At 43.3% G+C, this 16,256-nt stretch overlaps 1 protein-coding gene and 1 long non-coding RNA gene across 3 annotated transcripts in view; one reads left to right on the forward strand and one right to left on the reverse strand.

The window, feature by feature from the left end:
- The window catches only part of LOC148147981 (uncharacterized), a 114,900-nt gene that overhangs the window by 93,596 nt on the left and 5,048 nt on the right, over positions 1-16,256 (reverse strand). The gene's annotated exons all lie outside the window — the stretch shown is intronic.
- The window catches only part of LOC122559172 (ras association domain-containing protein 1-like), an 88,108-nt gene that overhangs the window by 59,703 nt on the left and 12,149 nt on the right, over positions 1-16,256 (forward strand). The window contains exon 3 of one of the 2 annotated variants that reach the window (XM_043708549.2): positions 9,549-9,662. The exons of the other annotated variant lie outside the window; for it this stretch is intronic. Within the exon in view, the coding sequence (XP_043564484.2) occupies positions 9,549-9,662 (114 nt within the window). The remainder of the gene's footprint in view (positions 1-9,548; positions 9,663-16,256) is intronic. 2 annotated transcript variants of the gene reach the window in all.

Genomic DNA, 16,256 nt, shown 5'->3' on the forward strand with positions numbered 1-16,256 from the left:
TCCACAACTCTCGTGTCCTTGGTGTCCTCCGCAAATTTACTAACCCATCCTTCTATGCCCTCATCCAGGTCATTTATAAAAATAACAAACAACAATGGCCCCAAAACAGTTCCTTGCGGTACCCCACTAGCAACTGAACACCAGGATGAATATTTCCCATCAACCGCCATCCTCTGTTTTCTTTCAGCTAGCCAACTTCTGATCCAAACTGCTAAATCACCTTCAATCCTGTGCCTCCGTATTTTGTGCAATAACCTACCATGGGGAAACTTAGTGTTTTCCAGAAAATAAAGATCTTTCTATTGTAATGGAGTAAATGTGACAGTCTTCCTATTTACAGACAATATGATATCTCTATGACTAAGCATCACAGCCTTTTGTATAAGTAACTCAAACCCACTTGGTGTCTGAGGCACTGAGTCCTTCCTAGAAGGTAGGTTTTCCATCCAGTACCTCTGATGGGAAGAGGGCTTGCTGGAAAGGCAATGCACAGTGGGATCGGCTCACTGGTGCTTGGCTGCCTGCAGTAGGCTGCTCTCTCAGGAGTGCAGGGGTTGTTTCTGGCCAGATGGGACTGTGCCCATGATTTTACATTTAAGGAAGCTCACAGCTTGCTGATCTTGTCAAATCCACCCCCATTATGTAAGCAGGTGGGTCCAGCCCAAGCAAAAGGGGCATCTCTGTCTGAACCCAATTCAGTATCTACTATATAAAGAAAGCTTGAGAATGAGACTGCTAAATAATAAATTGTTTTCTGCTGTGGCTGCATGAGACAGGAGCTGTTTTGAAACTGCCCAACTATTTCATGCTGAATTCTAATGGTGTGAGACAAAGGATAATTTCAACCCATCCCATCAGATTTAGTAGATGAGCTTTAAGATTAGAAAAGGGTTTGGTAGGGAAGATGCTTCCATTTGTTAGCAAGACCAGAAATAGTGACCACAAATGAAGACTGTCATTAATAAATCATAATCTGAGAAATTCAGAGAAACGTCTTCATCAAAAGGACCTTGGAATGTGGAATAGATATAGCAAATGAGATAAATAGCATTGGTCTATTTAAGGGAAGTTTGATAAGGGGAAGGAAAGAGAAGGATATGCTGTTCGAGTGAAAATAAGTAGATGGGAAGTTCATGTGGAGCAAAAAACACTGACATGGACTTGTTGGAATGAATAGCCTGTTTCTGTGCTGTAAATACTTTGTGACTTTGTGATCGGAAATAGATTCAGATGAAGGGGGTGAAGGTCTGTCAACCCAGTACATCATCAGTCCTCTAGTTTTAAATGTGCCTTTTAATATTAGTTTCTCTCAGGTAGGGGTGGCCAGTTAAGCTATGTAACTTGTTCCATGACTAGCACCTCACACCAGTCTGCATAATGATTATTGTAACCATTATGCTGGGTGTCCAGTACAGTCCTCAGGCAGTTAATTAACAGCAACCTTTCATTCATTTAGAGTCTTTTTAATGTATGAAAAGTCTGTTCATTATTACACTGGATTCATGTGGGCTGGCATGTTGAGTATCCACCACATATTGGCTCTGTCATCACTCAGTTGGGCTACTCATGACCTGATTTTGTGACATTCACTTGCTAAAATGAACTGTTTCTGAAAGTCTGAGTCTGTGGTGGGCAGTTAAAGGAATATAGCAAAGATGCTCTGAAGAGGCAGAGTAGGGGGAAAGTAAAACATAGGATGAGGAAATCCTGAACTAATAACTCATCCCAAACTCAGTATTCGGCTGTATCCTCTTCTTCTGGGCTCTGATTAGTCTCAGCAGATTCCTACTTCTGCTGAGACTGATCACAGCACATAATAGAACATAGAACACGACAGCACAGTATAGGCCCTTCGGTCCTCAATGTTGTGCCGATCTTTTATCCTACTCTAAGATCAAACTAACCTACATACCCTACATTTTACTATAATCCATGGGTCTATCCAAGAGTCGCTTAATAAGAGAGGATACAGCCGATGACTGAGTTTGGGATGAATTACCAAATACTGCAGAAGATGAGCAGGGCCATCTTTATTTCAAATTACCAAGAAAAAACAACACTGAGCCACCTGAAGAAAGATCAAGGCAGATGACCAAAAAACCCCTCATTTCAGGCAGATTTAAAGGATCATCTTTAAGGGAGAGAGATTTATGGAAGAAATTTCAGAACTCAGCTGGTGGAAACAACAGGGAAATAGTTGCGGCACAGTGGCTCAGTGGTTAGCACGGCTGCCTCACAGCACCAGTGTACCAGGTTTGATTCCAGCCTCGGGTGACTGTCTGTGTGGAGTTTGCACATTCTCCCTGTGTCTGGGAGGGTTTCCGCCGGGTGCTCCGGTTTCCTCCCACAGTCCAGAGATGTGCAAATCAGGTGAATTGGCCATGCTAAATTGCCCCATAATGTTGGGTCAATTAGTCAGAGGGAAATGGGTCTGGGTGGGTTACTCTTCGGAGGGTCGGTGTGGACTGGTTGGGCCGAAGGGCCTGTTTCCACACTGTAGGGAGTCTAATCTAATCAAAAACTATTGAAATCAGGGTGGTTCAGATTGCCAGAGTAGAAGGATCACCAAAATCTCAGAGTTTGCAGATGATGCGTCAATAGGTGAGAAGGTGACTGCTGAGGAAAATACAAAAAGTGTGCAGAACGGTACAGGGAGATTAGGTGAGAGGACAAAAACTTAACAGGTCAACTATAATGTGGAAAAATGTGAGGTTTTGCTCTTGGCAGGAAGAAGAGGAGATGAATATTATTTAAATGGAGAAAGACTGTAGAAAGCTATGGAGTAAAGGGACTTGGGTGTCCTCATCCATGAATCACAAACAGCTAGCATCCAAGTTCACTGGGTGGTAGGCAAGGCAAATGGAATGTTGGCCTTTATTTCAAAGGAATGGAGTATAAATCTAGGGAGGCTGTGTTAAAACTAAACACGGAATTAGACAGAACACAACTAGAATACTGTGGAAAAGATTTGGACCCCTTATCTAAGGAAAAAAAAATTGGCATTGGAGGCAGTCCAGAGAATGTTCACTCGGCTCTTCCAGATATGGAGAGATTGTCTAATGGGAGACATTAAGTACGTTGGGCTTGTATTCTTTGGAAATTAAATGAATGTCAGGCAACCTTATTGAAACATACAAGATTCTTAGGGGACTTAACAGGGTAGGTGAGAAATGTTGTTTCCCTTGAGGGAGAGGTCCATGACCAGAGGGCATAATCTGAGAATTAAGGATCACAAATTTAAGACAGAAATGAGGAGGGGAATTTGTTCTGTCAATGGGAGTCAATGTGTAGAATTCTTTACTGCAGAGGGCTGTCAGCTGGGTCATTAAGTATATTAAAGGTTATGATTTTTAATCATTAACAGAACCGAGGTCTACAGGGAAAAGGCAGAAAAATGGAGTGGAGGATTATCAAATCAGCCATGATCTCATTGAAGGTGGAGCAGACATAATGGGCTGAATGGCCTACTTCTGCGCAAACGCCTTATGGTTGAAAGAGCTAGAATACTTTTTCAGAGATGAGGGGAGGAAAGGCCACTGATAAGTGAGAAAATTTGAAATGGTTCCTGTGGAGGGTCAGTGAGCACAGGGGTGAAGGGAGAACAGGACCTGGTGCAAGTTAAGAGACGCGCAGCAGGGTTCTGGATGAAATCAGCAAGATATTTGAACCTAGGTTCCGATTCTTAAAAAAAATTGCTTTAACATGCTGGATGTTGGAAAAAGCTGATGAGTCATAAGGCCTCCAAGGCCTGTCACTTTAAATAGACTGTAGCAGCAAGGAGCCTGAGAGGCAGAGCCTGGTTGGAGTCAAGAGAGGCTGGGATTCAACTTGGTTGATATTCCTACAGGGATGATGGGGGGTGGGGAGTGGGGGAAGCACTGAACTGCCTGCCATCTGTGCAATGGTGCTGTTACATTACCTCATTAGATAGCCTGAGGCTGATGCAACCCCATCTGTGTTCATGCATGTTGTATCTGGGACTCTCTCTTTCTTTCACTGCGCAGTGTGCTCTTGGGGACGTGGCACTGCAGGAGGAGGGGCATATTAATGGTCTGTTGGGCATGCCAGTAACATGCCACAGAAAACGCAGGGCTGACACGGAAGAAATCAGCCTTCACTGAGCCAACAATCCCTCTTTGCTTGTAACGGATTCTGAACCACTGGGAATTTGGCAGAGGTTGGTGAGGAGTGAGGTGCAGAGCAATCACAGAGACTAGTCTTAAATAGGGAATGGCTGCCCCCTACCCTCCTCCCACTTGCGTGGATTAATTGAAAACGGCTGCAATAAACAGGAGTCACATTCTTCTTTTTAATACCCAGTTTATTCCCCTCAGGGCTGAGGCCTTGAACTGATTGAAATATGGTTCCTGATATTTTACATCTCCAGAGCTTCTGTACAGTGAGCCTAAAAAAAGAATCACTCATTCCACAGACCCACTTCCAGTTTAATTCTGGGTTTTACAATTAACTCATAAGGATATTCACTTCATTTGCTCTGTGGCTAAAATGAGCAACAGGGGTCTAGATTTTCCAGCTCCCCCTTCCCTGACAGGAATGAGCTGAAAGGGGTATGGGTACGGATGTTCACACAGGATGATTCCACCGCAGGCCATTCCTCTAGAAATAGCAGTGGGAGGCAGCTAACCTCCTTGCCCCAGGTATCCGGTTAATGCCAGGCTGACTTAGGGTCAGAGGCTGATTTTGGAATTTCCAAAGCCTTCCAAGAGTCGGGAACCAGACCGGAATCTCCCTGGCAAAACCAAAAGACTGGCAGCCCAAATAGGGTTAAGCCCAATCACCCTTCCTGGTGATAGGGCCTTTGCAGGAGTACCACCCCAGACAGACAGACAGGCACACATACACTCTCTCGCTCTCTCTTTCTCTTCATTGGTGCTTCCTACTGGCCTTCCAGCATCATGAGAATCACCCAGTATCATTAATTATACAGCTATTGTCTGTCTCTTTTTTGGGGGAAATGATTGTTTCCCATATGATGCTGGCTGATGACCCCATTGTTCCCAGTGATGGAGCACCAATCCATACATGAAAATTGTGCCCCAGAACCCAAACTGTCATCTAGCTCCTACTTCCCAATCTGGATTTTGGCAATACTTGTGGAAGACACTGTCAACGTCCTATGTCAGCCCTCAATCTAGCTCAGTTGCACAGTGGCTGTGCAAAGAGGAGGTGAATAATTCAACAGATTAGGTAGCCATGATATGCTTGCTGAAATTGTTGAAATGGGTTAAAATCGCCAAAAATTACAGGAATGGAGTCTGTGATCGGAAGCTGCGGAGCTAGGGTAAGCATGTTCTCAGATACCTTGAACCATTTCCCCATCACCTCATGAAGAGGAGGAGGTCAGAATAATGCAGAAATGTATCCTGGTAACTCTGAAGTGGAAAGTGGGGAGGGGATTCTTCTTCCTGAACCAGCTTTGAAACAGGTCTTCACGCAGATCTGCAGATGAATGGACTAGAAACATTATTAACAGTCATTAATATGAAGTAAGTGCGAGACAACGAGTTACCAGCCAGGAGTTGCTGGAGGAGTGAGAAAGTTTAGGAATTAGGTGAGGGAACGGTAGAGGATATATTAGGTTTTGTGCCCTCGTCCCAGGTTAGTCAGTTAGTACTGAAGTATACATGTATCTCTTTAACACATCCACTGCTAGTTCACACGAAAGAACAGGGCCTAATTCTGACTGGAAGGTAGCGTGGGAGAGGGAAAGTGGAAGGACGGTTGAGAGAGGGAAAGTGGAAGGAGGGTTGAGAGAGGGGATGACCAGAAGGAGGGATGAGAGGGAGAGAGTGACTGGAAGGAAGGGTGTGTGAGAGAGAGAGAGAGAGATGAGGACTAGAAGGAAGGGTAACAGAGGGGAAGACTGGATGGAGGAGTGAGAGGGAGGGAGGGAGACTATAAGGAGGGATAGGTGACTGCAAAAAGGGGAGAAAAGGGTGGTGGGGTGAAAACAGTTTCAAACCTGTCAGCAAAGGAGCACTTAGTTACTTGGAAATTAGGAAAGCTTGAAGTCACTTGAGGAATAACTGACTTGCAAACGAATGTGGTATCTCAGGCTTAAGGTTGCGTATGTTTAGGAACTGCATGGGGAAAAAATGCAGTAGTTGCTTTTGTAATGAACATTGCAACTACTTTGCAACTATTTTAATCTAAGATTTGCAATATAGTAAGGATTATAATTGCCTGATTAAAATATTCCAACTTTGTGAAAATATGATGAAAATGTCTTAATTGTGACCATCCATCTGGATGGTGCGTTTAGGGCTGTGGCTTTTTGTGCAGAAGTGTATGTCAGTTATTTTGGAGACAAAATATGTTAACATATACATGTTGTCTTATGCCAATTTAAATAATGTGGTGCCTAGGAAACCAATGCTTGGGCTGTGGTTATAAATGTAATAGATATTTGGAAATTATTGAGGATGGTGTTGAATTATTTTTATTCTGCTTTGTTTACTTATGGAGTGTTTGGACTCACAAACACACAAAATAATATTAACAAAGAAGTCAGTAAGAACGAAAAACATCAGTTCCCCGAAAATTAACAATTAGCCTTCGAGATGAGCCTCTTTTTAAAAAGAAATGTGCCCTGCCCACAGATAAATTGGGGAGTGATATTTGAGAGAATGGGAAGCTGGGGAAAGGTGATGAGTGGAGGGACCAGTTATGATCTACTGTTACATTCAGTTATGTATCAGTGAGATGGGAGGGATGACAGCATACAGAATTGTAGTGAATACGGTTATACCCACAGCCAGTCATGGAATATAGCTAATTGTAGATGGATGGGTCATATACTCCATTCGTGAGGGTGGGTGGAAATGTACAACATTGGTTCCAATCTAAGTACAAGGCAAAAACTGTGAGCAGGACAATGGAACATGCCCTCAACTATTTTTTAATGTTGTGGTTCTGTTCGCCGAGCTGGAAATTTTTGTTGCAAACGTTTCGTCCCCTGTCTAGGTGACATCCTCAGTGCTTGGGAGCCTCCTGTGAAGCGCTTCTGTGGTGTTTCCTCCGGCATTTATAGTGGCCTGTCCCTGCCGCTTCCGGTTGTCAGTTTCAGCAGTCCGCTGTAGTGGCCGGTATATTGGGCCAATATACCGGCCACTACAGCGGACAGCTGAAACTGACAACCGGAAGCGGCAGGGACAGGCCACTATAAATGCCGGAGGAAACACCACAGAAGCGCTTCACAGGAGGCTCCCAAGCACTGAGGATGTCACCTAGACAGGGGACGAAACGTTTGCAACAAAAATTTCCAGCTCGGCGAACAGAACCACAACAACGAGCACCCGAGCTACAAATCTTCACCCAAACTTTGAATTCTTTTTTTAGTGACCCAAGATGTTCTTGTTTGAGATTCTGATTAGGACCTGTCATGGCAACAATATGTAATATATGGAATCCAAGGGAAATTGGTTTAAGGGATGTTTAAAAGATAAACAGACGCTTTGGCCCAACATACTTGGAGCAAAATGGCTTCCACTTGCCGCTTTAAATTGGTGCGAAACCCACTAGCCTGTTCTGACTGGCAAAGCAAGCAGTCGACACAAGTTTGAAATGAATATGCTTACCCAAGCCCATCCAATCCTTAAGCCAGACTGAGGGACTCCTCCACTGAGGCACTCTTGTTTATCCAACAGAGAATGACTAAAGTGGCATTACCTTGCAAATCTGGCAAGGCTTCACTTGACAAGGGGTTGCAGTTGGGAGAATAGGGGTGCAGAAGGTCAAAATGATAAATTTGCTGCTTTGTTGATCTATCCTAACTACCCTTACCCCATCTCCAATTCACAGAGATGGTCAGCAAAATTGTGTGTAAATGTTCTGAGTCCAGTCCATTAGGATTTATAGGGGATCTGTGCATCTTGAGTCACTGGGTTCTGATAGAGAAAGTCCAGCTTTTAGCAATAACAAACTTCTAGAATGAATTTGCCAAACTTAAGGCTCTGGTTTCCAAACACTAAAAAGAAATAAAGAATGTAGGGATTACAGAAGCTCAGCACAGCAAGCTGCCAATATGTGATTTTGACCAGTTTATCAGATTTGGTCTGATTGATCGAGGTAAATCTGTTGACTAGGACATGGAATTTCACAAAGGCAACAACTAATAGGAAAGCAATAATCAGAACTCTTTTTGATGCTGTACAACTTTCCCTTCCCTCAATCTTGTTCAAGAAAAGCACTGAGTACTTTATAGCAGTTGCCAGGATGAAATTATTTCTCCTCTCTCTGATGATTCCTTCAGTGATTTCACAGCTCAACTTGAGGGTACAGGTCAGGGACATTGGAAAAAAACACAGATTAGGGGTGTTGCTAGGTACACATGGTGAGTCTGTGTGCTGAACGTTTTTATCTCCTTATGTCTCTCTGCTGGGGACTGAGTTATGGTGCAAACTGTTCCCAGAGATTGGGAGTTTGTACAGGAAATGTAGAGTTCCGCCTGAATTACTGCGTGAGCTGATGCTGTCTGCTTATGCACTTTAACCCTCTTCCCACTTCCACCTCTCCTTTCACTTTTGCCTCTCTCGCCCTTCAATTTCCCTTTCCCTTCCATTCTCCCTTTATTCCACCCTCTTCCCTTTCAATCCTCTGTCCTCCTCTCCCAACAGCCTTCTTTTGCCTTACTTTCCTTAACCTTCCTGCTATATCCTCTTCCTCCCTGTGCCCTCCCTTTCAGTAGCCCTGTTCCATTTGAACCTTACATCCCTTCCTTTCTTTCATTCCCTCCTCCCTTGACTCCATTCTCTTCTCCCTGTTTCTCCATCTTCCTCCCTCTGACTTTCTCCTTCTCTTTGTCTTTGCCGTTCCTCCCTTTCTCTGTCCCCATCACAGCTGAATCCACCTCACTTGTCCCTCCCCTATTTCCCTTTCTGCATTCCCATGTTCTCCATTTGCCCTGTCCCTTCCCCTCCCTATTTCCTCCCTACTTCCACCTCACCACCTTCTCCTACCTCCCATCCCACCCCACCCTCTCTCATTGTTACCTCTTCCCTCCCCTGATGATGCTTCTCACTCTCTTTCCACTGTATACCCAAAGCCCTGTTCAGGCCTCATACAGTTTTTATTTCTTGAGACTTTTACAATGACTTGGCATGTCAGGGGTTAAAGCCGCTATATTTAGCAGTTGGAATAGTTTGAGAATGAAATCAGTGGGATTGCACGTAAAAGGCAGGAAGGAGGCGGATCCGGATTAGATCACACATTCCCAGCCCTTTCCTGCAGCAAATCAGCTCTGGGAATCAGCAGCGTGTGTACATTCCAATTTCAACGGCTACTGAGAAAGAGAGAGACAGAAGCCCCCAGTGCTGAGCTGAGACAATACAGAGGCAAACCAGAGAGAGAAAGAAAGAGAGAGAGAGTAACAGCACAGCATATCTACCCACATCAAGTCCAGGGCTTTGTGTGTGGGATCTTTCACAGGCTGCTGAGGCCAGCTTTTCTCCACTTTCAGTGGGTTATTGCTGCTTTTTTTTTCTTTCCAATTTCCATTCGCTTCCCCCCCCCTCTCTTCGTTACTCCAGATGACGTGGACCAGCACTAGCAGCAGTGGTTACTGCAGTCAGGAAGAAGATTCAGAGTTTGAACAGTTCTTCACTGCCAGGACCTCCTTCATCAAGAAACCGAGGAAGTACAAGGTGAGTTAGACAGAACTCAGGCAAGGGCTGAGGAAGACAGAAAGGGTCAACGGGTGTTTTGGGTGGGTGGGGGGGCAGATTATTTGGGAGGGGGATGTTGAGAGACTTGAGGGGGTTTACACTGAAGAGAGTTGGAGCTGGGGGGGGGGGTTGTGGAAAAGAGAGCCGTGTTGAGGGGTTGTGAAAGAGAGAGTCTGGGTGAGTTGTGGGGAAGAGAGTTGGGGTCGGGGCGTGTTGGTGGGGAAGAATCGGGGCAGGAGAGTGTTGGTGGGAAAGAGTCAGGTCGGGGGACATTGTCGGTAGGGAACAGAGTCGGTGTGGGGGGGTGTTTGTGGGGAAGAGAGTCGGGGTGGGGAGGTTCGTGGGGAAGAGAGCTGGGGCGAGGGGGTTAGCGGGGAGAGTTGGAGATGTGGAGGGGAATGGCGATGTGAGATTGGGGTGAAGGATGAAAAGGAAAGTTGGAGGAGTCTGAAGGGGCATTCGGGAAGAGGATGTCTGAAAGGGAAGGGATTAAGGAAAAGAGAATATTGAAGGGTGAAGTGAGACAAAGGAGAGGGAGTGGAAGTATAACAGAGTGGATAGCTTTAGGAAGGTTGGGTGAAAGGAGGTCAGGGCATGGAGAGGTGTGGGTGGTCAGAGGGAGTGTTTCATCCCATGTTCTTGTGACTGTGAGCAGTCAGGATGTGAAGAAACCTTGCCTCAGGAAAGACAGTTGGGGGCGGGTGCAGTGGTAAAATGAAATTGTTTCAGAATATATAACTGGAGTGACTGATGTGCCCTGACCCTTGACCCCTCTCTAGTGCTTTGGAGATTATCCCAGAAAAAGGCTGCTGACTTCCCTGGCTTTAGGTGAATTACCCAGTGGGCTTCCTCAGATTCATTGTGAGATCCAAGTTGTCTCACGATGCCTGTGCCCCTTCCCCCATCCACATAACTGTAGGGTAAATTGTCTCTGCATTTAGCATTTTGTTTTCTCAAAACGTGGCAAAAATTTCAAAAATCAAATGAGAGTTCTCACATAGTATTCTCTTGGTCAACTTACTAGGGATTTAGAAAGTAAGTTACTCAGTAACCTCTCTGACTTACGACACACTGTCCTCACAGACAGTGCTAATCAAGGCTTTTGTTTCAAGATAAATTGCAGGGAAGTCCAGGAACAATGCAGTGGGAGTTGAGGCCTTATTACATATAGGTTTTGTTGCTTAACACTGGCTCCAGTTCTCCCTTTCATCTTTATCCCTGACCTCTCCAATCATATAGGACAATTGACCCTTTGGTACTGCTCCAGGACCTTGTCAATGTAGGTACATTTGTAGGATAGAAATATTAGGGACAGCCAACTGCAGGTGATCACAATCAAAAAGAATACTGTCCTCAACCCAAACCAATAACTTGCATTTATAAAGCATCCTCAATTTAATAAACCATCCCAAGGTGCTTCACATTTTGAGGGACAGCCAGTGTTACACAATGCAGGACAGAAGATAACTGAGCAGTGGAAGGTTGAAGCAAGACGTAGAGTGAGCAGTAGCTAGTCTCAGAGAGAAACCGAGCCAATGGCAGAGACAGGAAGTTACAAAGATTTGGTAGTTTTGGGTGATTTACTGGGTAAGTACATTTCCTGGCAGTCACTCCACTGTGCAGCTGAGCTACATTCTGTTTTTAGCTGATACTTTACAATGTGAATAAGCAAAGTAGGAAGCCAGGCTGACTTATTTACTTGGTCTCTCAGAAGAGCAAGAGCACTGCAACTATGGATAGTGGGAGCTAGTGAGATGAGCTAGCATTGCAGAGGGCAGCACTGAAGCCTGGGACTTTCTGATTCACGTGGTTCACTGAGGCATCAGGTCATGGCGGACCTGAGGCAAGTTCTTGCACTGAACTCATGTACCTCAACCTCCATCGTGTTGTACTGTCACCATGGAGGAGGAAAGAGAGATTTAAAATGTATATCATCCTCTATCTAGGTATATTTGACATACTGAATATGTCAAGACGTCATGATAATGGTGAAGAAGCCTTGTGACAGATTAAACTGCGATGGATGTTACGTGTATGACAAAAAGTGGTGTATGTCCCCCCGCACTCCGCGCTTGCTAGCTCTCTCAACAAAAAAAAGTCCTCTTAAAGTATTGTGCAAGAAATGTTTTCTCTTGCGTTATTAGCCCTTCAGTAAAGCTCAACACACTGTCATTATAGTAATGGTCCAGGGAAAGATCACTGGGGCAAGTAGGTGCATTTGAAATGTTTAGTTTTTTTTCTTGAGCGACCTCTTCCTGTTTCTATTTTGGCCACAACCCAGTTCAGTTAGAGAAGTAGGGCGGGCAGGATGAACAGGATTGTTGAACGTTATGCAAAGTATGAGATGCCAGGCAACATGGAGGGTGTTCCACGTGGACTGCCCAACCCCACACCCTCCACTCTCCTTTCCCAGCTTGGAATGCAATGACCTAATGCTTAGCAGTTGTATGAAGGAAGTTAAAAATGTGCTCCAGGGGCTGACTGAACACAGGCAGTCAGCAGATAAGTCAGTAAGTGTGGGAAGCTTCCTGACTGATTCACAGAAACACACAATTCCGTGCTATAGGAATTGATGTGCTTTCTTGTTAATAAACTTTTGGCTTACTTCCTTTCTCTTCTGACCGTCTTTTGTTTTGTTATTCATTTGTGGGATGTGTTTATTGCTTCCCTCTTGATTGTAAATTGAGGTCTCACAGGGTAGTATTAATTGTAAATGGAGGTCTCGCATATCGTATTAATTATATACTGTAATCATGTTGATGGATTGTGAATCTTCCTCACGTGTAGCATTCAAAGAATCTCGATTTCTTTCTTGTGTAACACTTGAGTTGTGGATTTTTCACATCTAGCATAATGGCCTCTCTCATACACATAATGGTGTTCTGGTCTCTTTCCAATCATAGCAGTTCTGACCATTTGCACCTCTAAATCTGATACATTTCCTGCCTCTCTAGCAATCTGGTGCTGAGTCCAGGTGGCTTCTCTTCACATCAGCCTAGACTGAAGGCTAACACATAGTTCCACCGTGAAGGATATCATTTTGAGCTTGATCCTGTATTGTGTACATCCATACAAAGACCCACAGGGGTCCTGGATACCAGCCACGAGAGAGAAACTCTCCAGAAGTCCATTGCACGTGGGATCGCTGTTTGGGAGGAATTTTGACCTGATTAGAAGAGATCTACAATGAGCAGCTGATCCACTACTGCCCTTTTTACACCGTCACCCAAAATCAGAAATACTCCCTTTTGTGCAGAAAAAGAGACTTCCAAGTCAGTTTCAAAACTGAAAGTACTTGTCAGATCATTTAGAGTCTAAAGAGGACATTTAGGTTAGCATTCCAAGGGTAACCAACACATTCCTCCAAGTTAAGGCCACGAGTTAAATTAAAAATAATTTGTAAAGCTGAAAAAGGCAAACCTCTGAACAATGAAATACTTAGAAGAGAACTGGAACAGCTACTGTTTTAAGAATGTTGCTTTTGGTTTTTCCTTTAGTTTCTTGGAAAGAATGAATCAGATGAACTTTCCTTCGTGGGTTGTCAAATTCTCTCCTTTGGGAGATTACATGGTATAAATGCAATGCATGAACCTGAAACATACACTGGATTCAGTGCTGCTAAATCCTTGTGGATATTCAAATACTTGAACCTATTCTCTAAGCTGACAATTCACTCCAATGCTGAGAGAGTGGTACATTGTCAGAGGCAATGTAAAACAATGCCTGTTCAGATAGACAAAATGCATTTTTTTTTGAAGAGTAGGGAAATCTAACGTCCTGACCATTAATCATTCCCTGACTAGTACAAAACCAGATTAACCCAATATTCAAATTGTTGCCGGTTGCACAGCATCAAAGATGTGTTCTGCATTTATCCATTAAGCAATTGTGACCACATTTGGAAAATGTAAGTCCATAAGAAAGAACAGGAGTAGGCCATTTCGAATCTGCTCTGCCATTCAGTAGAATCATAGCTGGTATAACATTCCTTATATACACTTTCCTGCCATTTCCCCGTAACCCTTGATTCCCCTACTGACCAAAAATCTATCTCTGCCTTAAATGTATAGAAAGGACTCTGTCCCATAGCTATCCTTGCTGACTCTCAACCCTCTGAGATAGGAAATTCCTCTTCACCTCAGTCTTAAATTGGTACCTGTTTATTTTGAGACTGCTTTCTGGTCCTAAACTCTCCTATGAGGGGAAACATCCTCTCAGCATTTACCCTGTCAAGCTTCTTAAGACTCCTATATGTTTCAACAAGGTCACCTCTCATTCTTCTAAACTCCATTGAGTTAAGTCCTAATCTGTTTAGTCCTTGCTCATAAGACATACCCTCCATACCGGGAATTATCCTAGTGAATCTTCTCTGAAATGCCTCCAATTAAATTATAGCTTTCCTTAAATAAAGGATACAAAACTGCTCACAGTACTCCAGGTGGTCTCACCCATTTCTATACAGTTGCAGTAAAACTTCCCTACTCTTATACTCCAAACCCCTTGAAAAAGGGCCAACATTCCATTAGCCTTCCTGATTGCCTGCTGCACCTGTGCAAACTTTGTTTCATGTGCAACTATCTTCAATATGTAGCTTTCTACCGTTTTCTCCATTTAAATAATCTGTTCTTTTGTTATCCCTACCAAAATGAACAACTTCATGTTTACCAAATTATATTCCATTTGCTAACTTTTTGCCCACTTAATTTCTCTGTAAAGTGTCTCTATCCCTCTTCTAATTGTCCTTTTTAGCTACTTTTGTGTTGTCTGCAATTTTGGCTACAGTACATTAACAGTAATTTGCTACAAAATGTTTAACAATGTGTTGAAGATGTGAAAGATATTGTGTAGTTTTTTTTTAAGCTTTTGAAATTAACATATTTAAGAACATAAGAACAGGAGTAGGCCTTCAGCACCCACCACCCAGTCCATTTAATCCTGTGCTCTACATTTCAGGAAGGATATATTGGCTGTGAATTATTATAATTGTCAAAATTTGATTGGTAGATTCATTTTTACAAACCAATTTATTGTTTTGTTGGACTTCAACTACTCTCCATTTGTCCTCCCAATGATCTTCACCTCTCATAAGTATAGTCTTGGCAGATTTTTTTGCTCAATAAAGGAGGCATTGAATTAAGATAGAATGGATGGAGAAAAAAATACAGATCAGCTGTGATCTAACTGAAAGACAGTACAGACTCTAAAGGCTCAATGACCTTCACATGTTCCAATATTTTTGCCATTTATTTAGAACATAGCTGATTTGTACTTCAGCTGCATATACCATAATTCAAGAGCTTTGAAAAATATAAAGCAAATAGCAGCCTATATCAGTGGGATCATAAATAATACCCATACAGTTCATACTCTGAAGTTTAACCAGACTTGAAGTTAACCATGAAACATTCTCCTGTTCCCCTGCCTAGGCCTGCTAAGGCTATGGCAACTTTAGCATTTAATGATAAATGACATCAGAAAATTTCAAATTGATTTAACAAATGCTGCTGGGATTAACATCATGCTCTCTCTGTCACACCCATCTCCCTGACCCGTGTTCTCTTTAAAAACAAAACATGTTCTAGTCTGGACTTTATATTTGAAGGAGTAGCTGTATATAAACAAGAGAGGAGGTAATTTTTCTCACCATATTTGGTGCAATAGCTGTTTATTATTGGTGCAGGAGATTTATCTAGGCAGGAGAATCAGGTGGAAGCAGTCCTGTTTCTACAAACATGCTTCTTGAAAGTGTTGGAAATCTGCCTGTTCCAACTGAGTTTACTCTTATATATCAAAGTAGGAGGTAATCTTCAGCTGTGTAACACCAGGATGACTAATGACTAAATGGAAGTTTACTCTATAATCATTTGGCTCAGACTAAACCAAAGGCCAGAAATTCCTATGCCAAGAGCAATATATCATTTAAGCATGACTTGCTGCAGATTTGTGTCGTACTGATTCTGATACAGTCCAGTGCCATATGTTTGTATGTTTACAGCTCTAATTTGAGATGGTGGGGCGTGAGATGGACTTTTAGGTATTTCCATGATGAAATAATTAATAGGCTAGAAGTTGAGCAGACCCGAGGATCTGCATGGCTTTCTCTTGTTCTGGGGCATTTTGTTCATCAGTTGTCCTTTGTGGTCTGTCTTTTGCCCTGTGGCAGCAGGAGCAATACAACCAATGTCAAGGATGGAAGAGATCATTTGGCCCATCCCAGTGGAAGAAGTAGGTTCATTATGCCGAGTGAATGTTAGAATGAGAGTGAAAATACGGCAGAATCTAAAACAGTATTTATTACTGTGTTATGGGTGATTTCTATGTCTTGGCTTCCTGTTCAGTGACTAATTTACTTTTTGTTGGATATAGTTCTTCGGGCTAAAGTGATCAGAGGATATGGGGTGAAAGTGGGAACAGAATCCTCTTACAAGGATGTCTACCTTGAAGAAGTTCTCCTCCTTTCTCTACTGAACTGGATGATCAGTCATGGTCATATTTAATGACGGAGGAGAGCTGAAGGGTCGAATGGCCTACTCGTACTCCTATTTCCCATGTCCATGTTCCAGAAATGCATTC

The sequence above is a fragment of the Chiloscyllium plagiosum genome, unplaced genomic scaffold (genome assembly GCF_037043375.1).
Source record: "Chiloscyllium plagiosum isolate Xiang-an unplaced genomic scaffold, Cpla_swu_hap1 HiC_scaffold_14, whole genome shotgun sequence".
Taxonomy (NCBI): domain Eukaryota; kingdom Metazoa; phylum Chordata; class Chondrichthyes; order Orectolobiformes; family Hemiscylliidae; genus Chiloscyllium; species Chiloscyllium plagiosum.